Source organism: Heliangelus exortis, chromosome 13, assembly GCF_036169615.1.
Source record: "Heliangelus exortis chromosome 13, bHelExo1.hap1, whole genome shotgun sequence".
In the NCBI taxonomy this organism is placed as follows: Eukaryota; Metazoa; Chordata; class Aves; order Apodiformes; family Trochilidae; genus Heliangelus; species Heliangelus exortis.
This window is the reverse complement of record NC_092434.1, coordinates 13,994,100-14,020,221: the sequence shown is the minus strand read 5'-3', so window position 1 is coordinate 14,020,221 and position 26,122 is coordinate 13,994,100. Positions and strand designations below refer to the sequence as shown.

Below are 26,122 nucleotides of genomic sequence, written 5' to 3'. Positions count from 1 at the left end.
ACTTCATTGAAGAAGTCTAAAGCAGCATGGGAAGCACAGCACCCAATGTACCCAAACATACACAAGCAACTTCTGTCTTATTATTAAATGTAGTGCTGTGCTGGCAAACCAATCTGGACTCAGCAGAATTGTTGATGGTATTACTGCAGCAGCAGTAATCAGTTGCATTAGTATTAGTGCTGCAGCTGCAAAGAAAGCCAACAGGAGGCATTAAAACAGGCATCACCTGCAGAGACAAAGAAGTCATCATCCTGCTCTACTCAGTGCTTGTCAGACTGCACCTGAAATACTGTGTCCAGTTTTGGGCCCTGCTGTACAAAAATGATGTGGACAGGCTGGAGAGGGTCCAGAAAAAGAACCATGAGATTAATCAGAGGACTGGATCATCTGCTATAGGAGGCTGGCAAAATGGGTCTGTTCAGCCTTGAGAAGAGAAAGCTTAGGGGAGACCTTATAATGATGTTCCAGTACTTAAAGGGGGGCTACAAAGAAAATGGAGGCTCCCTGTTTACAAGGAGTCACATAGACAAGATGAGGAGCAATGGGCACAAGTTGCTCCTGGGGAGATTCCATTTGAACACAAGAGGAAAATGTTTCACTCTGAGGACACTCAGACATTGGAATGGTCTCCCAGGGGAAGTGGTGGATTCCCCCACTTTGGGAAGTTTTAAGTCTCATGTTGATGGGGTGCTGAGACATCTCATAGAAACAATAATTACGAGAAGGGTTGGACCAAATGATCCTTGAGGTCCCTTCCAACATGACATGCTCTGATTCTATGATTATTATATTCCCAGAGTGCTAATTAATCCCAAAGTGACCCTGTGTTCACATTGCTTACTCCAAATGGTGTTTCCCATGTTTCTGTTAAATGGGACTCATCATCCACACAGAAATTCCAAAGCAAAATATCTGAATTAATATTTTAAGGCCTAGAAAGTATAAAATACAGTGGTTGTCTGGCTTACCAGAGAAAAATCCTGACTCCTCAAGCTAAATTTCTGTCCCAGCATCCCTCATGCCAAAACCCTTGTATCCAAAAGTTCAGAATGACTATGCAGAAGTACACTGAAAAAATGAACAAAAAAAAACGTGCTTACAGGCAAGTAACATTCTGTGACATCCCAAAGTTATTAAGGATTTTTTTGTTTCACTTTTGTGCTTTTAAGTAGAAGCTTCTGTCCACAAGCATACAAAAACAAAACAAGACCCTTTAAACAAATGAAGTGTATCCTTATTTTCAGTTTTCTTTTTGGGCCCGCAAAAATAGATTCCCTGTAAACTAGATACAGGTCTTGAAGATGTGTGACCAATTTTGTTAAGTCTTGAACTTGTCTCTCATCGAAGCCACCTTTTCTTTCTTTACATGCCAAGTTTTTTCCCTTCACTGCTGGGTATGTTTTCTGTTCTTGTATATTACATAACTCGCGTGCTCCCTCTCTGCCTTTTCTTATAGCTTACCAATGTTTATCAAAACAAAAGGAAATCAAAGGTACAACTCTTGAGATGGCAAAAGCAAAATTTGTATCCTTTTAAAGACAGATGAAAAACATACTGTCTGTATTTAATTATATTCTTCAGCTAACTGTTCCTTCTCTGAAACACAGTGGTAATATTTATGAAGAATAAAATTGGGGGTGGTAATGAGATCTATTAAGTCTCTTTTTCCAGAGTAGCTTCATAAATATCTCCACCTATATATTTTAGCCACTTCAGAACTGAAATATACATTTAAATCTCCTAAAATACTAGAAATTATATATCATTGGAATGTTGCATGTTATTAGCATTCTTCCACTAGTGGAATGTATTGTGGAATTCTAGCTTTTATAGTTTGCCCCACCCCATCCCAAATGTGTAACTTTATTTAACAGCATGCAGAGGTTCCTATATAAGGTCATGCTTTAAAATTACATTTAAGCAGCATATGGAGTAAATATGTGTCCTCCCTTTACTAACCTTAAATGATAAGCCTTAGGAAACTGTTATTTGTCAGTGCTATAAAGCAGATTGCTGCACAGTGGTTTCAATTATCTTCAAAGAGTTCTTCACAGGCAGTAATAGTTATATCAAAACCTGAAATTTATTATTCAGGTTCTATGTTGAAGTCTTCACAGTGATTATGTTCCTTTCAACAGAATGCTTTTTATGCTGACTTTTCACATTCTTTTTCATCTTTTTTTTATTACTTTCCCCAGAATGTCCACCAAGTTAATACGGCTTGTTAATGACAAAAAAAAGTCTGAACAGGTTGGTGGCGGCCCCAAGCGGCTGAGTCAGGTTGTGGATCTGGAAGAAATGATCGAGCGTTTGCAAGAGAGAGTTCGTGAGCTTGAGAAACAAAACGAGAGCCTCCGCGGCAAGCTCGTTGCAACCAAACAGCAGCTCCAGATTCAGGGCCATCGGCCTTGTCCATACAGATACGTTCAGTCTCGCATTGACACTGGTCTCAAAAAAGGGAGTGAGGCTGCTGGCATGCCAGAGCATGCAAAGAAAGGTATCATTCCCCTTTCTCTCTTTTCTCTCTTTTCCATGCATTTATTTGTAGGAGTCAGGAAAATCTGTTTGCATTTGAAGTCCTTATTTTGAAGATCCACAGTGGTAGGGGCAAAGCAAAAGTACAGATTTGAGGACAAAGTAGCTATCTTGGAAGTTTTTTAATAGTTGCAATCATGGAACCTTCTTAGTCTTAGAACCTTTTCTACATGGTAAAGGCTTGTAAAAGAACTATATGAAAAAGTTTAGTGTGGTCATGTTATAACAAAGTTTTACATCTGTACTTTGTTTGCACATGTTTTTCCCTTTTTAATTTCAAAGTTTGTTGTAGTTTCTCGATACATGTGTGCACAACACTGCAGTCTTGAATCATCTATTACATGTGTGAACTTTCAAAAGCAAATAGCACAATGCAGCCATCTTTAATGATGCTTTTTACTGTCAAGACTTACTACTGAAGGCAGTGTCACTCTCAGTCCTATATTTACAGTAACTACATTTGGAAATTACACCTTAAAACCTTTCTGTTTTCTTGTGAGTGATTATAGTAGTTGTACAGTGTTTACTGTACTGATACTGTGTTTAAAAAAAAAAAAAAGACATCTCTGGCCCTCATTCAAAACTGAATCAGCAGAATTGTCTCCTTCACTTTTACAAGCTATTGATCAGCTTTTAAAGGCTGCTTGAAACCATGAGGCTGAATCTCAAAACATTTTTAATGCAGATCAGAAAATATTCAGAGAAATACTCCAAAAATAATTACCTATACCTTCAAATATGGAGATTCAAAATATATAAGGAAATCAAGTAAACTCAAAACAAAGGCAAAATAGGTAAATTTTTTTCAGTTGGTTTGTGAACCCACTGATATTACTGTATCTTGAATCTAAATGACTCAATTCTGGGGACTGAGGGATGGCAACCTTAATACTATACTGTATTTGAAATTTAATGCATTATTTGGTGCCACCTCAAAACTTCATTAATTTGTTTTTGCTGAAGAAAGGGAAGAAAATGAAAGATTTGGAGAAGCCATTACTTTTACTCCTGAACTGTCAATTTTTCCTTAAGTAATTTCTCACTTTTCTTCTTCACCAGAGACTTAGTATGCATTTAAAGAACATAAGGAAACTTTTTGTATTGCTGCTAAAAATGGTCCTGTAGTTTCTTGTCTAGGTAAATGATGCTTGTGGTTTTGTAAAGAAAGTGCTGTCAGAGATGAAGTGATTACAAGTCCATATTCCTTTAATAATATTAATATAATTCTTCTTTGAAGACACCATCTCCATTCTATCCTTAAAAGTAAAATCTGATAAAGACTTTTCAAGACAATTTTTAACCACTTCTCTTTAACAGTGCATGCTGCGTCACCCATAGTTCAAATTTTTGAACAGTAAGTTGTAGATACTTTGATTATCACTTTGTATGTAAATTGTAATAGTAAAAGCACTTTTTTATGATTTCTTATAGAGTTTTAAGTGTTGGAACTCTATAGAGATCTGTTCTTTGTCTAAATGCTTTTTCATTCGGTGTTGAAAAAATTTATCTTTCCTTTTTTTTTTCAGGAATGAGAGTTCAGGATTTAGAAGTGAGAACACTAAACCTTGCACTTTCAAGATATGGACACAGTCTGCTTGAAGACCCAAGGGCTGAAATAAGACAATTGTATGATTTTTTTGCTCATTTTTATCGTTATATTTGTTAAAATTGTGCTTTTCTTGAAGGAGAAAGAATGTAGTTTTTAGAAGTTTTTACTTCAGAAAAAGTGAAGTTGTTGGATTCAACAGCTGTAACAATGCTAACTATGTAGTTGTCTGATAAGGAATAAATAGGGTCAGGAATATAAAATGCAAAATAGAGGTATGTAAGTTTGTTGGCAGATAAAATTAATCTTCAATGATGAGCCTCTCTTCTTGCTAGGATGGAATGCTGCCTAGCTCACTACTGCACAAACCTGACAAAAGCAGAAAATCTTTGCTGCAAAATTATAATCAATGTAACTAAAAATGTAGGATAATCCATGCAAGTGGTGACTGTATTGAATCTGTTTCACTGCTGCATTCAAACTTTGTTTCTAGAGGTGGTCAGATTTCATGAATAAGTTGCAAAAAGAGCAATATGTTACAGTAATGTAAAATTATTTTGGTTCAGTTCTGTGTTTTGAAAGTTGAGTGTAGCCCAGTTATGTGTTTTAACAGCAATTGAAGCTCTAGAAACTCTTAGTAACATACTTAGTGTAGAGATTGCATGACTATGAAGAGGTGTAATACAGACTGAAGAAAAGACAGTTAACACCTAATTTAGAGATATTGAGGTCTGATTAGCATGTTTTTCTTCTCCACACTATATCAGAATCTATTATGTTTTTCAGAAATCTGCTTTTCTAAAAGCTATTTTCAGTATGTGTGTTTCTTTCCATAATGATTTACCTAAATGATATTATTAAATATAATTTATTTAATAAATCTGATTATTAAACACCTGGTTTTGAAACATTATGATGTTTTACTTGCAGGGAGACTGTGATTGAGTCCCAGAGGGGGCACATTGAGGAACTAGAACATGCCAGAGAGATACTTGTGAGTCAGCTTAGAAGGAAAGGAAAGGAAATTGAAGAATCTGACCTACAGCTGAAAGAGCAAAGGGAACACATTGAGGAACTAGAACATGCCAGAGATATACTTGTGAGTCAGCTTAGAAGGAAAGGAAAGGAAATTGAAAACTCTGTCCTACGGCTCAAAGAGCAAGAAACAGCAAGCCAAAGGTATTGTGAAATATGGGTATCTCCATGGGAGAAGCATTAGAGGACCTGTATCATGTTTATTTCTAGCTGTGAAAGCTACTTAGGCTGTTAATATGTGCTTTATTAAGTTTTTTCCTTTTGGTGAAACTAATTCAAAAAATGTTTGCCAAATAGATGTGGATAATTCTAAACAAGAAGATTGTTTTTATAATGGGTTATTATGATTTTCACAAATAAACAGAGGTATCAGTAAAGATAACACTTCAAGTTCAGTTAAAAAATCTGGGGAAGAAACTGAAAAATGTCTGCATGTCCAGAATACTGAGGTTTATAACTTTGCTACTAGAATACTTCATGGAGGCCTGTTAATTCCCATGTTTTTCAATTCTGACTTAATTGTGATTTAATGCAGAAACTTGGTCTGTGGGTTGTTAGACTAAACACAGTTTCTTCTGTATAAAATGTAGCTGCATCTAGTTTGACTGTTTTTAATTTCAAGATGGCCAAAATAATAATAAGCTCATGGTTTGATGTCTGTGATGCACAATTTGCAAGTTAATATTTTAAGTCTAAACAGTACACATTAAGTTTGCTTCCAATAGCAGAATGGCTTAGGGTATTTTCCAATGACAGTTTTAAAGCCACCCCAAAATGCATTTGTGGAACAGGTACTTGGTATTTGTATGTTTGTGAGGGGGGGTTTGTGTGCATGTTTTGCTTATTTGGTTTGTTGGGTTTTTTTGTTTTTTAATGTAAAGCTTATTTGCCAATCAGTTTTAAGTTCCTTTGGCATTTTTTGTTACAACATGACTAGAGAATTAGACCTATTAAATGTGTGAATGTTCAGGCAGTAGCATCATATCTGCCATGCTCATGACTTCTGTGTTTGCATCTGAGCATTGCAGACCTAGATTAAGATGTAGAACTTCTTAATTACTATGCATCATCTAAAGGGTTGTGAGAGGCTACAGAATATATGTGAATTTGCTAAATAGTATGAAAGAATCCTTAATATGTGCATTTTTAAGTCTAATTTTTCATGTTTTACTGGTTTCCCTAATGATCATGACTTTATCATTTGTAGATAACTCTTTAGCCAGGCAGACAAATACAGAATTTTATATTAGTATATTACTCCTAATAACTTAGATGCTACAGCTGTTAATGTAGTGTTAATGTTTTGCTTCTTGCAAATGCTAACAATTACAACATAAAGGTGCTGCTACAGTTTCTGCAATAGTCCCTAGGAGTGGTCTCAGCATTGTGCCCATGTTCTGCTCACATGGAAGTAAAGACAAGATGCAAGGGATGTGGTTTAATTAGACTTCAGTTTTATTAGCTTAGCCATCTGGGATTTACTGGCATAAACTTGTACAGTACAGGTCAAGATCCTTTCTTTAATCATTTCCTTCTGGTGTAGGTTGCTATCAGTCCCCCATTCCCACACAGCTGGTCCCCAGCCTCTTATTGGGACCTCTGTGCTTTTAATCCAAATGATAAGAGGTCTGGAAAAGAGTTTGGCTCTGGTATACCTCAGACATTAGCCCCAATCATAATTCTTATCTTTCCAGAGTCACTTTCTCCCAACTTAATTTCCAATTTCAGACTTTTACATCTAGCTGTAAGATGAGTTTTGGAGTAGAGGGATAGAGTTCATGTTCCTTATTTCTGCTCTAGGCGTGCTAGAGCTGAATTAGCATGCTAGAACTGAATTCAGGTTTCTGCCTAGAATAGGCGTAATAATAGGAATAATAAGAATATCAGTTCCTTTTCTTTTTTGAAATTCTGCTCTAGGTCTACCTCCATGTCTGCAGATTCCGTGGCAGAATTTTTGGCTTTTTTGGCAATAGGGAAAATATCGAAGGAGCAATCTTAGTATAGCTTTATTCTTATATGTTATTTTTTTGTTACCTGAGCACAATATTATAAGAGAGAGGTAGCATGGACTTTTGTATCAAATCTATATCTAAATCCTATTTTTGAGTTATATCAGAATACCTGGGCAGATGTTCTGGGAGCAGAATACACACCTAGAAGGGAGAATGCTGTGTTAATTTTTAGATAATTTCTATTATATTCTATTCTACTGTTGTGTGATTTACAATAAATTTAATATTCCCAATGGAATCTTCCTCTATTGCTGCCTCACCCGTAAAATCTGAAATTATTTTGTTATGTAATGGCGAGCTCCTTGTTATGTACCTAGGTGCAGTGGACATTATCTAGACATATTTTATTTAAATAAATATATAAAATATTGTTAAAGTACTTTAGATAATTTTTTTTTGCTCTAGCCTATGAGAACTGAGATTCTGATGTGTGTAATGCACTATTAAGAAACTAATGGCACATGCTTTCAGGAGCAAGAAACGTTATTATACTCTGATAATTGTAAGAATTTAAATGACCCTGATAAAAAGTAATTTTTCACTTTCAAATTTGAGTAATTTACTCCGTAATATCAGTACCCAAACCTGTTTAAATCAAATGCTATTTCATTCACTGCTGAAAAAAGAGTCAATGTTGATTGTCAGAAGCCATGGGGGTTTACATCTGTACATCATAAATTTCACTATCATCTGCTCCTTTTTCTACTTAAAAAGAAAAAAAAAAAGTTCCCTGCTTAAAAAAAAGCCCCCTTCTTAAAAAAGAACAGAAAAAAAAAAAAAAAAAGAAAAAGAAAAAAGCCTTTGAAGGCATCAGAGCCTTTTGTTTGATGTGTGGAACAAGATTAATAAAAACGTGCCACTACATTAGCTTTTAAATAACTAGCATGAGACAGTGCTGTTGTCTGTACTCACCACAACTTTAATTTATGTAGATAACATGTTTTAGACACATGATGGTTTTAGTGTTGTGTTTGGGCTGTTTCTTGTGGAGGATCTCAGGTTTGTGAGTGTGTTTATCTTCTGTGTTTGGACAATTAACTGGGCAATGCCAAAACACAATAGACTTTGATATTTTACAGAATAAAAGGAAAGTATTTCACATACTCAGCTGGTTTACAGATGTTTAAGCTTTGTAGTCTATTTTCTTGCTCCAGCGTGGCATTGTGACAATTCCTACAATGTATGTAAAATAGATAAATATCGGAAGAGAAATTACCTTTTCAAATGCTAAACACTTAATCTGATTTTATCATATTTAATAGTAATACAAATCAGAGTTCTTTTCTTGAAGAAACTAAAAATAATAGGGTTTAATTTCAATGTTTAAAGTAAGGAGGGGAATAAATCCAATGGAAATACTTAAATTCTTAAAATACTTAAATACTTAAAATTTCAATTAGTTTAAACATCTTTTCTGTTAAACAGTATGTTCTTAAGTTAGGTTTAGAATTGTAACAGTATAGAACATCCACATGAATATTATGTGACTTGCATGTAATTAAGACACACCTGAGGACTGTTTGAACACCAGACTTAAGGTGTCATACTATAAATTGCTAAGTCACTGGTTTTTAGTAGGATTTGATAGGTTTCAACTCTAGGAGGAGACTCCATAAAATTGTAATCTATGTGAACCAAATACTTTGGAGAGTGGAAAAGTTAATTTAAAGTAAATAATCTCTTTATGTGTATGATTGTTTTCTCTTCCTGTCATATATAGTTTGATATGATAAAGGAAGATGTGCATTGATTAAAGCTGCTCTATCATCGTGCAGTAGAATGTTTAGTTGCCTAAACTGGGTAATCAGGATTATAGAAGTAATTAATTTGGGTTTTACACACTAAATTTTCTCCTAAATGTGTCATAGAAAGCTGATTTGTGAAGCATTTCAACTTTTCAAGGCCAAAACATTAAGATAATTATTTTTGTATCTTTAAGCTCACGATGCATTTCTTTTTAAAACAATTTTGAAGGCTGAACATTCGGGACAATGTGGAAATGATCAAGGTCCGTAAGCAGCTGATTGAGAAAACCAATGCTCTCTCAGCAATGGAAGGAAAATTTCACCAGCTTCAAGAGGTAATTGCCATCTTGTCAGTATCATACCTTTCCTCTTGTCACATAAGGATGTGTAAGTGGCAAGGAAACATGCAAAATTGTTGATTGAGTCAATGCTGAGTACATGACAATCAACCACATAATACTTTGCACCTGATCTATTCCAAATGTGATTGTTTTTTCAGTCTTTATTTAGTTTTGGCTGCTTAGAGTTTTGATGTTAGGACTCAGTGTTCTTCAGTTGAATAAGAAATTATTTTAGATCAATAAATAGAGTAATTTTTTTCTCCTTCCCATCTGTATTTAGAGAACTGTGTGTGTATGGAGTGTTACTATGGTAGTAGCTTAGAAACAGGAGAATCCTACATGTAAGTATTCTACATGTGATAGAACTTGGTAAAGTGTCCTAGCCTTATGAGGTGGAAGCACTAGATAGGCTTGTAAACTCTTACTGCTGCCTGCTCCTTGTTCCTTTATCATGCTAGATAACACTTAAGCCATTAGATTTTTTTTCCATTCCTTCTTTTTCTGTGCTTCTCTGCTTCAATGTTTTGCTTTGCTTTGCTTCCCTTCCCTATCTTGGTGTAATACCCACATCTCTCTGCCAAAGCAGCTCTTCTGTTAGTATCTCAGATCTAATTTTTCACATGTTGAACTATGAAGAAAGTAAATTCCAGGGGAGACAGGTTTCACATGGCTTTTTGTGTTCTTAAATAGAAAGTGGTAAATAAACTGTTCCAATTTAAATCATATGAGACTTCTGGTAATTTACACCAAACGTCAAGTATTTATGCCCCTTTCTGGGCAGCAGCTGAATAGAAACACATGTCTAGGATTCAGACTGGTATTTGAGGACATTGTTTCTAATACTCAGAGTGAAAACTGCATTTTTGAAAAGTGTTTTCTGTCTTTTTTTCCCCATTTCCAATCATTCAAATGTTTGAAACATGCCTACTAAATATGAATAGCAGTAAAATCCCAAATATGTAGATTAGAAAGTACATGAAGTACTTATCAAGAGAGCAGTTTTTAGGCTTTTTTTTTGTTTGTGTATCTTGGTGATTTTTATGACTATTGAGTTTATTATCATTTACTTTAAGCTTCTAGCAGCTGAAACCTATATAATTGGTCCATATTCAAATCAAACTTTGAATGTGTTTTACACTGAAATTCTTAAAACATGAGGCTTTGTTAAAGCATTGTGAAATAGGGGTAGTATAATATTAACTAGTATTATTAATATTATACTATTGTCATAGGTCTCATTTAATTAGGAAATAGAACTAAATACATTAGGATTATGAAAATTATATATTTACAATTAAGGGTTAACAGAGCTGTGGCAAGTTCTGTGATTAACATAATTGTGGTCAACATTCATTTTTGCTTGCTACTGCAGTGTTTCTGGTCAGCATGTCTAACCACTGTAACCACAGCAAAATCTTTTAATTGCTTAACAGATGTATTGCTTGGTCATTTTCATCATGACTGAACTGAGGGCTTAGTGTTCATGAGAGCAACAAGAATGCCACCTTCTCCTGGCCAGCATGATGAAAGCTGCTTTCAGTTACATGGTTCAAGAGTGTCTCCTGTTGACCACATTGAGAATACATATTAAATACTGTCAGGACAGACCACTGGTTTAACATGCAGACTTTTAACACCCTGCTAAGTGTGATGTATTTTTAATTTTTTTTTTCCTGTATTTTTCTTCCTTCTTTTTTATTAGAACCAGAGGAACTTGAAGACCAGCCATGATGCTTTAATAGAAAAAGGTGAAGAACTGAATCTACAGCTTAAAGAGGAACGATTGAAGTGCCTCCATCTTGAAAAAGAATTGCAGTCAGTAACTATTTCAAACCGAAGGACAGAGGAGGTGAGACTGTGTTCAAGACAGCTCAAATCTGCTGTAGGTAATACACACAGATCAGGGGAAAGTTAATGATGAGGAACCTCTTCATTGCAGAGATGAGAACAGACCTTTCAAACACAAGAGTAAACTGATTGTATATATTCTTTCACCTCCATTAAAAAGAAAATCCTGTGGCTATTGCTTGCATTTCATAGAATCACAAATAGTACCTGGTGCCCACACCACATGGTCACTGCACCAGTGTTTGGACAGTACTTCAGGTTAAAACATGGGAATTAATGTCAATCCTGATTCTAAACAAGTGGTTTGTTAACCAGAAAAAGTCATAATACTTGATTTATTGATCACATATTGGTAGTTTTTTATTTCAGTTTCAAACTGATATAATTACAGTGCAGTGTAGTGTTACATCTTATTCAGCTGTTCAAATCACTTCTCTTTCTTTGTTTAGTGGCCCTCAGAGACAAGTGTCATCAATAACACTCACCAGGGCTAAAAGTTAAGTGGTTTATTCCTCAGTCTCTTCAGCATGAGGAGTAAAGTCTAAAAACTTGCCTGTTTTTTCTTACATTTTATAGCAACTTAAGTTTAGTTTTACCCCCTGGTTTAGGTGTTTTAAATGTACCTTACATGAATGAAGTTTACTGAGGTTGCCTCGCAGATAGTTCCTCCAAACCTTTTTACTACTGTAATGCCTGTAGGGTGCATCTTTTGGGTTTGAGCATCTCATGTTTTTCAAACCTTATCCTGCTTTAGTGAGTACTCTGAAAGCAAGAACTTGTTCCTGTAAGGTCAGTAATTATTTTTTTTCTTTTACTATACAGGAGCCATTAACTAGCTAATACTGATACTCACCAAAACAGAAATTAAAATCTTACCTTTCTGTACCTTTTTTTGTTTGTTTGTTTTTGGGTTGTTTTGGTTTGTTGTTTTTTTTTTTTTTGCATAAGGCAAAATTTAATTCAGTTTCTGTTCAACTGTGTATATTAGCTTCATATCAACATACAGAAAAGACTGTCAGGACTGAGTGTAAGTGGTTGTGGTGATGAAGTGTTGTTTTGCAGCTTCTTAAAGACTTGTATAAAAAGAAAAATGCTGACAGTAGCTACAAATCATTCACTAATTGTCTTCACACATTCATTGTGATTTCCTTGTGTGGTGTGCAGTGCTTGAAAAGTCCTTCATTTTAGTTGCAGGAAAGAATAAATGATCTAGAAAAAGAGAAGGAACTCTTGAGGGAAAACTATGATAAGCTGTATAACAGGTAAGTTATGGTTTCTGTATCTAAAAAACTTGATTCCTGTCCTCTGTAAAAGGTCTTTGTATACTTTGTGCTTGAATGTACTTATGCATATTGTGTGTTTTTGCACATATGTAGATATATTCATGTTACAGCTCATATCAATAGGCTTATATGGCAATTTTTGTGTTGTTCTGTCTGTATTTTATTTGTTCTGATGAAACTGAGCAGCTTCCATACTTATTTAAAGGCTCTCATAATAGTTAATTCATTTAAAAAATTTAATGAAAAAATGAGAAGTCACTTTGTTTTGAACATCAATGCAAAAAGTTCTTATTTTTATTTCTAATACTACTTCTTTTAGGGTTGATGGTGAATGAAGAATACATCTAGGTAGACATGTATTCTTTGACTTCTGTTTTATTTAATTTTAGTTAGGGAGAAGGATTGTTTGAACTTCTTGTGTAAGTTCTTCCAGTACTTCTCAGTAGACCTGTAGTCTGGTATTGACAGCTTCTCCATTGTTTCTTTTTTTTTTTGTAATAGCTACCATTTCACTTGTACTGGTTCTGCTTGAAGTTTTTGTATAGGTTCATGTAATTTTTTACAAAGGACTCTATACACAAGAAATTGTATGACTATTATCAGCAGTGCTTACAGTAAAAATGAAAATACCTTGTCAAGTATTAGAGAGCTGTTTTTTTTTCATTGCAGCTCCTGCTTAAAGGTCAGCTTTTTCTGTTGCCAGTTTAAAAAATGCAACTTGAATACAGCTTGTCTGTTTCTAGCAGTGGATAGGCCAGTGCCCACGGGTGCCAGATAATTAATAAATATTTATTTCTTTTTTCAGTGGAGGAAAGGAGACCTAAAACCATACCTTGCTAATGTTTTTGGTTTTGTGGGGTTTTTTTTTGGTGGAAATTCATTTGAAGTTGATGGGAATTTTGCCAAAACCAAGATTGTAGAACTGGATCTGAGAAGTTTACAAAGAACAAGTACAAACTTGCCAGTTGACTCTTATTATTTAGTCAGTATCCAAGAAAACAATTCGTTTGGATAAAAGGTCTGAAGGAATTGTTTTCATATGACCTTGTAAGGCAAATCTAGCAGTGCTTAAACTCCCTCCAGAGGAAACGATGCCAGATGTGGTTGACCATTTATAGTTACCCAGATGGCTTCAACTCCAGTGAAATACAGTAAATGCAAAAGAAATTCCACATGAATTCAAGTAAAAGTAATCTTAAAATTCAAAGGAAGAAAGCAACAGAAGTGGACTCAATTCAAACTGACATAAACATTAGCATTATATAGGCTTGGATAAAACCTGTCTTCTAAAATGTTCATCATTTAGATGTCTAAATTCTGAATCACTACTATAGTAATTGTTAATGATTTTACTGCCAGCATATTCTTTTGAAAAGCTGAAATGTGTAGCTAAATTTTTATGTGAAATATTTGTACCGAAGATTAACAGATGCAGATATAGCTATATATTATGGTCATTAAAACTTGAAAACATTTCAGAAGTGGGAAAACTAAGGCTATTTGTTATTTTCTCTTGCTGAGATTCATTCTTTCCTCATGGGAGCCCATCCAACTTTGTAGAGTGGTAAGTCTAAGGAATTACAGAACACACTTGTCTTTTTTGCATCCGTGCAGTACTACAGAAATGACTGTGGGTTCAATCTATTGTATTTGCTGCGTATTAGCTTCAAAGTTATAGCACAGTGAAGTATGTATTACTGTAGGGCTAAGAAGCATTGGTTAAGTTCATGCATGCTATAAAAGATTATCACTCTCTAAGATGGTGTATGCCTAGAGAATTGTTAAAATAGGTCAGATAGGTATAGTATGAGAAAAAGAAAATACAGGGATGTAGATCTGATTTTATGAACATCACAAATCAAGAATAAAATCCTGCTATGTACTTTAGAGTCTACAATTCATGCTATAATGTTTTTCTTTAATCTTCAGGTCGTTTTTCAAGTATATTAGATATAAATGCATCTATATGTGCTCAGAAACCACTTTATGTTGTCATAGCCATCAAAACAGGCAGTTCTCTTTCATTCAGCATGTACAGGCTGTGAAGTTATGTGAGTCCCTTCTGCAGTGTTTTTTGCTTCTCCTCTACGTTTTGTCTGTGATTGAGGCTTTTTTTTTTTGTCACATAGATATATGGAACAAAAAACAGCTGGACAGGTATCAGAATGGTTTGGGTTTTTAATACATTTATATATGTAAGAAGTGATGAGCTTCACCAAAGTGTAGAGTTGAGGAACTCAGTGTTGTTTAAAACCCTGCAATTTTTCACAGAATACAAAAGTGAATAAAGTGGTTTATGAATGGTTAAGATGAAGAACATGCTTCCTGTCAATAAGAGTGCAAGTATTGAATAATAAGATGAGGAACATAGTATTCCCAGCCTAAATTACATGAAAGTACATTGCATTGCTTTGTCTTCTTATCTCCTGGGAATTATACTGTAAATTATATAATGTGCTTAATTTTGATTTAATCTGAGCTACACATTTTGGTGTGGTTCCAGCAGATCTGATTCTGTGTCCATGCTATCCTTAGTGCACATAGATTGGTAGTTTGGGAGTAAATAATGTGTTACAGACAAAACAGTTATTCCAATTTCTTTGCCTACCTCTGTTTTTTATTTCTAAAAGCAGGAGAAAGATTACATTATATGTGTTGCTTAATCAGTTTCAGAATTGTTGTTTTATAGTATGAGAAAATTGTTGTCACTTTGTGGTCAACATTTCTTTTGAACAGGCAACTGACTTTAGGCTCTGCATGTTTCACGGATTTAAAAGAAATCAAGTGGGTGATCCCCGTTCCCTACATGAAGAGGTTTTGTATGCGGAAGGAATGGTTTTGTCAGTTGTCAGTTGCTGAGGTTTGGAGTTGCGGATTACTCTGGAGTATGCATCTGAATTCCTTTTCTAGTCCCACAAACGTTGCATGCTGCCAACTTTTCTGACTTTGCAGCTCTAAATTAAGGCCAGTTCCTTTGCTCATCCCACAAGCCCTTTCATGTTTTTTAACCGCAGCCTGAGAAAGGCGCCTTGGTTTCAACAGCAGCAGCCCAGCATATGTTTACTTAATTCCTAAGACATGATGACAGTGGTCTCTGTGCCACTAAAAGCTTTTTTTATTATTTTCTGTTGAAGCTGATTTCTGAAAGTTTTTAACATGCCACATGTTTTATTGCAGTGTCTTCAGTATGACCCATGAACAGCAATGGAAATTAAAGGAACAGCAACTGAAACTGCAAATTGCTAAACTAGAGACTGCTATTGAATCTGATTTAGCAGACAAAAATGAAATCCTTGACAAGATCAAAGTAGAAAGAGGTATGTGTTTTCTTCTCCCCTGCTACCTGCTTGCTACTGGTTGGCCTATAAAACTTCTTCCTGTGAATTTATGTAGGGCGTGAATAAATGTGAAGTCTTCTGCTGATTAAGATTCTAATTACTTTCATGTTTTGCAAATATTTAATGTGGAAGACACCTGGGCAAGTTTATTCAACTTCTTATTTTGAATGGGTTTATGTATATTGGCACAATATTTATTTTTTTTGCTTACAGCTTATTGCACAGTCCCCTAAATGTCTGTAGTCCACTTCCACTCATGGCTCTCTTCACACAAGCTGCTGTGGCAGTGTTTTCCAAACCAGACAGCAAAATCTTTTTCTCCCTTTCTGGTGCTGTTACTGTCATAATCTTGCTGCTGAAAACCCTGATCTTGTTGTAATGATCTGTTCTTGTGGGATGTGGTCACCAATTGTGTGAGGATGACCTCTTTGCTCCCCTCTCTTACTCCATTTCTGTGTTAGCTCTCTTATTAAATTAGGGGAAGCAAGCTAAGCAGCAGCCAGCCAGGCACCAACCCTGATCCAAGTGTGCTCCAATGAGTGCTGATGGTATTATAAGTGGAAACAACCAATAGAGAGTTTGAGTGGCTCCTGATGAAAAACAGTGTAGTTATGTGTGGAAACCAAATGTCAGGGCCTTCTTGTCACTTCTGTTCCCTGAAGGCTATTGTAGAAGTATTCCCTTTCCTCCTGGCTTGTTCCATGCATATCTTGCATTTCTGTCTTTGGTTGGGATCATACAAACAGCCTGTTGAGACTCTGGAGAGGCAACACAGACAGTATTAAGGTAGACTGATCTGTGCTATTGAGAGATTGGCCCATTTTGGTCAAACAGGATGTTGAAATTTCCTGAATATGAACAAAACCTTTTTTCCTTTCTAATTACCATTTACAATTTTGAAGTTAACTTTTTAAGCAGCAAGTGTGAATGAATATGTAAAAATGTGTACGAAAACTTAACTGGGGTTTGTAAAAAAAGAGAGGACTGAGCTTGCTGCTCTTGTCAGAAAATTCATGACAATGAGATAGAAGTACTTCAGGAGGAATGTCATGTTTCCTTATCCCTGGAAAAAGTGCTAGTTGAGATCTCAGTTTGTATTGTAGGGAAAAGAAACAACATCAGCATGAGAAGTGCTTTTATTCTCTGTGAGACCTTCCAAAAGATGTAGGTCTTTTGGATTTATTATTTGGGAGAGTCCAGAAGACTCAATTGCCTAAAAGTTTTCACTGTCCTTAATGAAGGCCTGCCTTCTTTGAGCCTTCAGAACACTTTTTTTTGTTTTCTTATTTGCTTTCTAATTTTTAGCCCTTAGTGTTTCTATTGTATTTTCTTCTCAATTGCACCAACACATTACATTTTCCATAAATGCAGGCAATCAAAACCTTACTTGTGATTGTGTTTAAAATGGGAGTCCCAGCATGTGTAAGGATGCTGTAAATAGGAGCATTACAGGACATACATTTTCAGTGAAGATGTAATTTGGTATATAAACTCTGCAAAATTAAAACTAACCTGATACCTTTTTTTGAAACATGTCAAAACCCTTGACACTTGCATCTCAGCCACCTGTTTCCTGCTGAGTTCAAGCCTCTAAACTAAAAAGCTGTTCTGTGAAAATATCTAAGTTGTGCATCATGCCCTGAGGGTCAACAGAAATTCCAGCTTTAAAGGGATATTGGGAACTATTTTGCTGAAAGCAGTGGAATATATTCCCAACTAAGTATGCAATGTTTTAGCAATAAACTCCCACGAGTGCAGATGGGAATTACACAGGCTAATACTTGCATGTCAGGTTGGCAGTTAACATTTATATCATTCTGACATAAAATATGAATTTATGGTACTTCAGTGCATGGTATGAGAATCTAACTTGGGATCCAGGAAAAAAAGGAAGGAGAAAAAACATTGTGATCAGGAGAATAAGGAGTTTGGCCAGGGTAGGATAATGAGAAAGTATTTTTGTTCTATGGAAACTTCAATGATTTTGAGAAACACTTGTGAAACTGTGTGAAAGTAAGTAGATTGTTGTAACTAAATGATTTCACCTAATCCTTAAGTTTTTTTCCTCAAGTTTTATTGAGAAATCATTGTGGATGTAGCCATGAATTAGTGGGTATTTGTGTAAAATCTGTGTAACTTCCAGATTGACAGTTTTATATCTTCTCTATTCTTCTCTTCCCCCCTCTTTCCAGAACAGAAATCTGTACTTAGGTGGGCATAACTTTCTATTTAGAAACACAGAAAGTGTAGATTGTTTTGATGCTGTAGGTTTCTACAGTTTCTACATTTTAAAATTCAATTTTCATGCATAAGTTAGTATGAAAAAGCAAGTGTATAGTTTTTATAATTATATCAAATTAAGTATAGTGTTTTGTTCTTTTCCTATGTTAAGAACAAAAGGAAAAGCTGATGCAAGAGAATAGAGACTTACAGTTATGCTTCCTGGAACATAAGCAACAACTAGATGAACTGAAAAATCACATGAAGACTTTGACCAAGGTGAACTCTATTTCTTTTTAAAGTATGAGCAAAAAAACCCCATTATATTTTTGATGCATAGTGCAAATAACTCTTGAAAGTAAAGTAATATGGAAATCTAACAGTGTTTATTTATTCATGGTATCAAGCAAAATGTCATGTCTAATGAGAATGCACCTTGTTATTCTGAGTGTAGTTCTTCAATATTCATCCACTCCTGATAACACCTTTTCATTAAGTGTTTCTGTTTCAGGAAGGCAATATTGATGTGGCAGAACTCAGTGAAGCCCTCTTGCACGTAAAGGTAATGTACAAGGAATCAACATACTGGGTGCTACAAGTAGATGATCTGCAAAGTCCTTTCCAACCATTTATTCTTTTCTTTAAAAAAAAAAAAAAAAACAACAAAAAACAAACAAACAAACAACAAAACACCTTTGTTGACCATTGCATCTTTTCTACGCAATGCATAGGATTTTCAATTATTTGTGCATCTTTCAGTAGTTATGCTTCACGCTGATATAGAATCATGGAATCTCAGAATCATTTTGGTTGGGAAAAACCCCTTCCTGAGGGTCAACAAGTCCAAGTCATATGTGTGCTTTTCTCACATTTCAGTTACAGTGAAGCACAAGGAAAGATGAAATAATGGCCAGAGTTATGTAGATAATTCAGTATAAATCAAAGTGGCCTAAAGCAGGCTTTATTTATATGCTTTATTAAGCATATAAAAGGCAAATATATTAAGGGTTTTGTATTTTCATTGCATTGACAGGAGTGATTGAGTCTGAATATCATATGTTTTAATTGGTTCCTGATAATGTTGAGGTTACATTTCTGGATACAATCCTGACAGTGACTGATGTACCTCATTTCTATTTTGTGTGTTACCACATGATCAGCATTTAGAAAGTTATGGTTGCTGTGTTCTTGTTACAGAATTACACCTAACCAGGAACAAGTACATCCAAATATTTTGTGCAAGCTTATTCTAGTAATTTTTCCAATTTGCTCCAGGTTCAGAAGCAGCAGATGAATGGGGACCTTATGTTTTTGGAAAAAGCAGAAGACGAGACCAATAAAGATTTAGAACACTCCATGCGGGAGCTGCAGTTGACACACGCGGAAACAGTGCAAGAACTTGAAAAGACAAGGAATATGCTAATTGTGCAGCATAAAATTAATAAAGATTACCAGGTACTAAACTCTACTCCCCATGGAAAATAACATAGTAACTTTTTAGTGTTTGTAACACTGGTATTTGTCATAACAAAACTTGAAAATTCATCAATGAAGCCAGTCTTTATATAAGTAACCTAATATAATATTTGCTGTTGTTGAAAATATTGCTTAAAAAGCATGAGATCCAATGACTGTAAAGTCAATCTTTTAACTTGCTGTCATCAGAGCACTCAAACCATGGGATTGTCTCTGCTTTCTTTATCGGGTCCTCACAGGAAAAACAGTAAGTGTACTTACTACAGATAAGCTTACTTACAGATAAGCTTCCTTTTCCACAACACTTTGCTTTTATTCCCTTGTGCAGATCATATTTTAACTTTACATTCCATTAATCTAAGTTTAAAGTAACAAAATAATCAGAAGAAACCATTAGGCACACTGTCCTGAAAGAACAGCTAGTCTGTTTTTTCTTAATAACGTTTTTAGATCTTGTTGAAATTCAAAGTGATTGCTGTATTGAGGAATTAAAAATTGCTGCTGTTTCTGGTTACTCTAGATACTCTTTCCTCAAATCTAAGTATATTTTAATTTGTAGCCAAAAGCATGGACAGCATCAGTGCAGACAAACCTCAGAAGTCCTCTTTACATGCAATTTTTTTCAGACTGAAGTGGAAGCAGTGACACAGAAGATGGAAAGTCTTCAGAAAGACTATGAGTTCAAACTGGAGCGTTACGTCCATCTGCTTGATATTAGAGCTGCACGCATCACAAAACTAGAAGGTATATTTGAAGTATATTCTTCAATTTTATTTTGTCTCTTGCAAATTACTGAAGCAAACTTGTTCTTCAATTGAAATACTCATTTCTAAAACTATTTGGAAGGTTACTTCTTTCATGGAAAATTCTTTGTGTGCTTTTTAATCGATTTAAATGGTAGTTATTAATAAAACAAAATTCACCAAAGGAATTTATGCTGCAGCCACTGCTGAATAAGACTCAAACTACCAAAGGTAAATATTTTAATTAAAAAAAAAATTTACACAATTTTTAATTTCTTTTTTTTTTTTACTAAATTGACAATAGTCAATCTTTTATTTTGCTGACCTATTATTACATTTAAATCTATTACATAGATTTTACATGTTGCTAAAAATCCCAAAAGCTATTTTACATGTTGCTAAAAATCCCAAAAGCTGTGGTATAGTATACTACTGGAATATTTCAGTATGAAGAATTTAAAATGCTGTTTTAATGGCATCATTGTGTAAATGGTGCATAGTAAGCCTGATAGAGGACATCTTACATACCCAAAAATCACAACAGTTCTCTGCAGGTTGCATCCCCTATGTTAAAGGGATGCAGGATGATCTATGTCCTAATTCTTTAAGTGTGTATTTTGATTTATTCACTAATTACCACCTGTGAGGCTGGGCAACATGTAAATGTCTCTTCTGATAGTTCTGTCCACACAAAATTTTGCAGAGGTTAAAAATGAAATATATACTTCCTTTGCCTGACAAATTCAGGTCAACTGAACAAGAATATATATCTTAAGTCTCTGCTACATTTGCATACTAATTATTATTTTGATCATTGTATAGGACTTCTGAATTTTTGCTTGTTTCTAATGTTATTGTTAGAGTCCTATGTCTATTTTATACATATTGAAGCAGCTCCAGTGTGAGGTATTTTTAGTGTTGTCATTGTGCTTAAAGAGCAGTAGATGTATCACGTTGAAATGTGTGAATTCTTTTTTGCTAACACCTTTAAGAATGTAAAAATTGTTAATATAATTCAGTTATGCTTTTTTCCTCTCTATTCAGTCATTGATTTGATTTTTAACAAAGAGAGTCACAATGGGTATCTATTTTATTTCATTTCTTGCAGCCCAACTGAGAGATATTGCCTATGGCACAAAACCATATAAACCCAAACCAGAAATATTGCAAGGCGATCCAGTGGAAGAATTTGATGAAACTGTACATTTGGAAAGAGGAGAGAACCTTTTTGAAATTCACATCAGCAAAGTCATCCTGTCTTCTGAAGCTGTTCACCCTTTTGGTGACCAGGAGCCTGCTACATTTTGTACTTATGCATTCTATGACTTTGAACTCCAGACAACCCCAGTAGCTTATGGGCGAGTGCCATCGTATGACTTCACTTCCCAGTATCTTGTGCAGGCTGATGACTGCTTCTTGCACTATATACAGCAAAACAGCATCACACTTGAAGTTCATCATGCATATGGCACAGATTACAAAACAGTTGCTACATGTCAAATGAAGTTCCATGAAGTCTTGGAAAGACATGGGAAGATCTACAGCACAGCAAATTTAGTTGGTAATGAACATATCAAAAATTATACTGGATGTTGCAGTATTGTGACAATTAAGTAATGTGTGTTTGGCCATCAGTTTATTTATAACTATTAAAAAAAAAATCTTTACACAACATGAGGTTTCCTGTTGGATGTGCATAATTTTCTGGTGTTTCTACCAGCAGTTGTGGGAATGCTCTAAGAGGTGAAATTTTGCCCATAATGGCTGAGGACAAAAAAGGATGTTATCGGTGATGCTGAAGGACATGACATTAGAAGCATGTGAAATGCTGAAAATGGCATTATTGAGTCATGCCTGAAAAAAGCAAGTGATCCTTTGTCTTGTGTAAAGCTTACTTGCAAAGTGTTACTACTGCACATGTAAAGAATTTGAACAAAAGGTAGTATAACCTTAAATGACTCAACAAAAACAACATGGAGAAAAGTAGTAGAGCAGTGTACTTGACTGCACTGTGGTACTATTTGTGTGTTAGAATTTCTCTATGAATACTGTTGAGAAGATATTTTAAAATAAGACTGGTACTTTTTATTTTGCTTTATTACTTCATAAATTGTTAATTGTGGTTTACTTGTTTAATGCCTTTTTTTCTTTTTAATATAATTCATTGCTTTGAAATAATAATTCTAAGATGTCCCTGACAGGCCATACTGCTTTTACTTAATATTGTTTCTTACTTTTTCTTTTAGAAGTATTTTATCAGATCAGTATATTTAGCAGCCTGCCTGCTTTGGTGAAAATTCTAGTTCCATAAACCATTATAAAGTGAGTTTTTTGCCAGTAAATTAAATTGCATACCACTTTATGGGACACATCCAACTGCTGACATAAAAAAACTGCCCTGAATTTTATTTGCTTTTAAGAGATTAAAGATTTTAAGAGCTCATTTTAAGAGATTAAAGTAATTAACTTGATGCCATAGCTTGGGCAGCAAGTGTTAGAGATGGGAAACAATATGAATGCATAACAATATGAAAAAAGTGGTGGTGTTTTGTTCATCCATGTAGAGCCAGAGGAGTTGTTTCTGTTTCTAACATGAAATGCATATCTCATGTCACAAACACTGTCATAATGCATGGTCACAAGATAAATAATCTTAAATTTGTGGTGTTTGGGAGCACAGCTGGCTCAGTCGGAGCATGAGACTCTTAATCTGACATTTGGACATGGTCATCTTCGAGGTCTTTTCCAACCCTGACAATTCTGTGATTCTGTTTCCTAGCTTTGGACTTCTGTACTTAAATGTTGAAAAGAAAATGAATGCAATCCCCTATGTATTTATTCCTTAGGAATCAAAGAAAACCCTCGAAATTATGGTACTTTAGAGTACTGGATCAGGCTAAGGATTCCAATGGATCAAGCTATTACTCTCTACAAAGAAAGGTCAAAGGCTCTTGGTTATATAACATCCAATTTTAGGGAAAGTGAACAACCAGCCCAGGTATGTTTGAGTTTTTACTTCATAGTTTCAATATATAAACTGTTCAAGATTTTTTTTTTCAGTTCAAATAGTTTACTTCTAATCTTGATATGTCCAACATTAACAGATTTTAAAGTTCTTGAAATGGGAAATATCTTTAGCAGTTCAATTACATGTTTTTCATGTCAAGAGATAAAGAGCCAGCTGAATTCTGAGTCTTAAAATTTATTTTTACTGAAACTGTCACTGGAATATTTCAAATTATTATATTAAAGTTTCTTAACCTGTAGGTGCTGCATTTTTTTAACATTATGTTCTAGTACAATACTCAGGAATGTTAAACCAAGTGGGTGTCAGGTCTGTGTAACAGGTGAAGTCCTTGTTCAGAAAGGTCTCAAAGTTCTTCATGTTTGGGTTTTAAAAGGTTGAGATTATTTAACAATGTCTTTTGCTGGATAATGTAGAGACATCTTAGAGTAGAGTTCACCATATAATCCTTTTTTCAATAAGGGTAGTAGACAAAAAAACAAGAATGACCTTCAGACATCTTGTATAAGAAATAAAAGCAGTAGGGTGAAAATGTATAAATTAAAACACTTCAGAGCTTTTAAAGGGCATTTTTAAAATCTAAAGATGTTTAAACTACTGTAAATTGGGAGTACTTATTATGTTTTATATTGTAAATATAAAATATATATATATAAAAAAATATAAATATATTATATAAATATGTTGAGTGTATGAATTCTCTTAAGGGTCAGTGGAGGCATTTCCAGAATAACTTCCTGTTTGACAGCATTATAACATTTGCTTTACATGTGATTTTTTTAAAGACTCAAAGGTAATTTTAATTGACTCAAAATCTGGCTGTTGTTAAAGTGCAAATTCTGTTTAGTTCTCTCTGGTTTTGACTGTTATTTGTATCTGTGTTACCAGTCCAAACACAGTTGAGATGCAAGTCCTGTGGAACAGTGTTTTGTTATAATTATTGCAAAATTGCAAATGAAGCATTGCAGCTGAAATATACTGACTATACAGGAGAAAATAGAATAGGAAGAATGACAGACATGAGGAACTGCTTCTACAGCTGTTCCAAACACTACAGTTTTCACTCATGTTTCATGGCAGAAACTTGTCATATAGTTATAGCAGATGGTAGCATTATGTTAGGGCTTCTGTCAGTCTGCAGCCACAGAAGTAACTTTACTTGTGCATTCCAAAATTTAAGTTTACATACATGTAAAATTTTCTTTCCTGTGTAATGGCAGAAATCATGAAAACATGAAGTACACAAAAACTGCTGTAATTTTTTCCACAGTTCTCTCTGTAGCCAGTAGTGGTATTCTTAAGGTTGTATATTAAGGACCCAAAGTGCCATGTTTGGTTTTCTCATTTCAGTGTGGATTATTTAATCAAAATATTTAACATTTTATCACACAATTAAATTGATACATGCTTCCCCATGTCAGAAGACGTATCTCTAGTTTCCACAAGCAAGATAATTAGTGAAAGGAGCTGCCACATGTTATAGTAAAAAAGGAGAGGCTTTTAATAGATGGGGATTACTCATTTAAGATAGTCATGTTACATGTTTTCTTCTTATTCTTTAATTTTAATTAAAATTAATTTCCCAATTTCCCAAGTATGGATTTTACTGTAAGTACTAGCCATGGTGATAGCTAATCAAACTGAGGGTTTTTTAATATTATTCAATTAGAGGAATCTGCCATGCACTTTTAGTTATTGAAAAGTGTTACATATAAAAGGGACTGCAGTTACAAAATTTTCTTGACATAGAGTAGCTGCCAAGATCAGAATTTTTAAAGTGGCACTAGATATGAATCACTCTTAAAACTGTGATCTTCACTGCTTTGTAGATAATCAAATGACAAGTAGATCATAAAACTTCAAAAAACTAAATCAGACAATCACAGACCTGAAAGGATGAGCTTTTTATTTCCTTATACCAGCAACCCAAGAGAGATGTCATTGGATTTATTGGACAAGTAGTGTTTTGACATATAAAATTAAATAGTAGTTGGAATGCTATTGAAATAATCAGTTATTTGTTCTAATTATATAGTTCTTTGAGTTCACCAGCATAAGTATTCCAGTGTTTTTAATTTAACTTCTTTTTCATTTAAAGCAGCAGATACTCAGAACTGCCCAAGTCAGCAATTCAACAGATGGCAATTTAAATGAACTCCACATTACAGTAAAATGTTGTAACAATCTACAATCCCGAAAAAAACATCTTCAGCCAAATCCTTATGTTGTCTACAAGTTCTTTGATTTTGAAGACCATGATACTCCCATCATTCCTAGCAGCAACAACCCACAAATAAATGACCATATGTGTTACCAAGTGTCAATGAATGCAGATTTAGACCGATACTTAAAATCAGAATCATTAACCTTCTATGTGTTTGATGATGGTGAAACGGAAGAAGGGGCTTATGTAGGGAAAGCCAGTGTGCCTCTTATTTCTTTAGCACATGACAGCTCTGTCTCAGGTAAGAATCAGACCTCTTTAAAGTTAACAAAACTTCACTTCCTGTTTCGTAGCTCTTTAAATTTCTGTAAGAGAAAAACTGTATTGAACAGATTTGGATCTACAAAACTCAATATTTTGACACAATTTGGCTTCTAAAATGCAGGCTGTTAAGCTACTAAACTCCTGAATCCCATTCACTTTTGCACTGCATTTTCTTTTATGTTTATAGATTAAGATAATGTAGAGAAGATTTGCATTTTGTTTTCAGGTACTTTTGAACTAACAGATTCTGCAGGATGTGCTGCTGGTACCATCACTGTTGAATTAATATGGGAGTTAGTCTATCTCCCACCAAGTAGATCAACAGTGGCTTCAGACTTGGTGAATCACATTAAAAATGAGAAATCAATGGCAACTAAATTGCTAACAGAGGAAAAGCAGCAGTCTCCAGCCCTGCCTACTTCTTTCATTTCATCAGTGACAGTAAGTAATTTAACAAACTCACAGAAGTTAAAAGATATAAAAGACC

At 34.6% G+C, this 26,122-nt stretch overlaps 1 protein-coding gene across 9 annotated transcripts in view; it reads left to right on the top strand.

The window, feature by feature from the left end:
- The window catches only part of RPGRIP1L (RPGRIP1 like), a 58,058-nt gene that overhangs the window by 5,894 nt on the left and 26,042 nt on the right, over window positions 1–26,122 (top strand). For 4 of the 9 annotated variants that reach the window (XM_071756926.1, XM_071756925.1, XM_071756928.1 and 1 more), the window contains 15 exons: window positions 2,199–2,497; window positions 4,062–4,161; window positions 5,012–5,260; window positions 9,103–9,208; window positions 10,917–11,063; window positions 12,251–12,324; window positions 15,523–15,662; window positions 18,076–18,182; window positions 18,415–18,465; window positions 19,179–19,358; window positions 20,006–20,123; window positions 21,231–21,683; window positions 22,969–23,120; window positions 25,246–25,612; window positions 25,862–26,076. In XM_071756926.1, the coding sequence (XP_071613027.1) occupies window positions 2,199–2,497; window positions 4,062–4,161; window positions 5,012–5,260; window positions 9,103–9,208; window positions 10,917–11,063; window positions 12,251–12,324; window positions 15,523–15,662; window positions 18,076–18,182; window positions 18,415–18,465; window positions 19,179–19,358; window positions 20,006–20,123; window positions 21,231–21,683; window positions 22,969–23,120; window positions 25,246–25,612; window positions 25,862–26,076 (2,758 nt within the window). Of the gene's footprint in view, window positions 1–2,198; window positions 2,498–4,061; window positions 4,162–5,011; window positions 5,261–9,067; window positions 9,209–10,916; window positions 11,064–12,250; window positions 12,325–15,522; window positions 15,663–18,075; window positions 18,183–18,414; window positions 18,466–19,178; window positions 19,359–20,005; window positions 20,124–21,230; window positions 21,684–22,968; window positions 23,121–25,245; window positions 25,613–25,861; window positions 26,077–26,122 lie in introns of those variants that run through there. The other 5 variants (XM_071756929.1, XM_071756930.1, XM_071756931.1 and 2 more) reach the window with 5 other exon arrangements.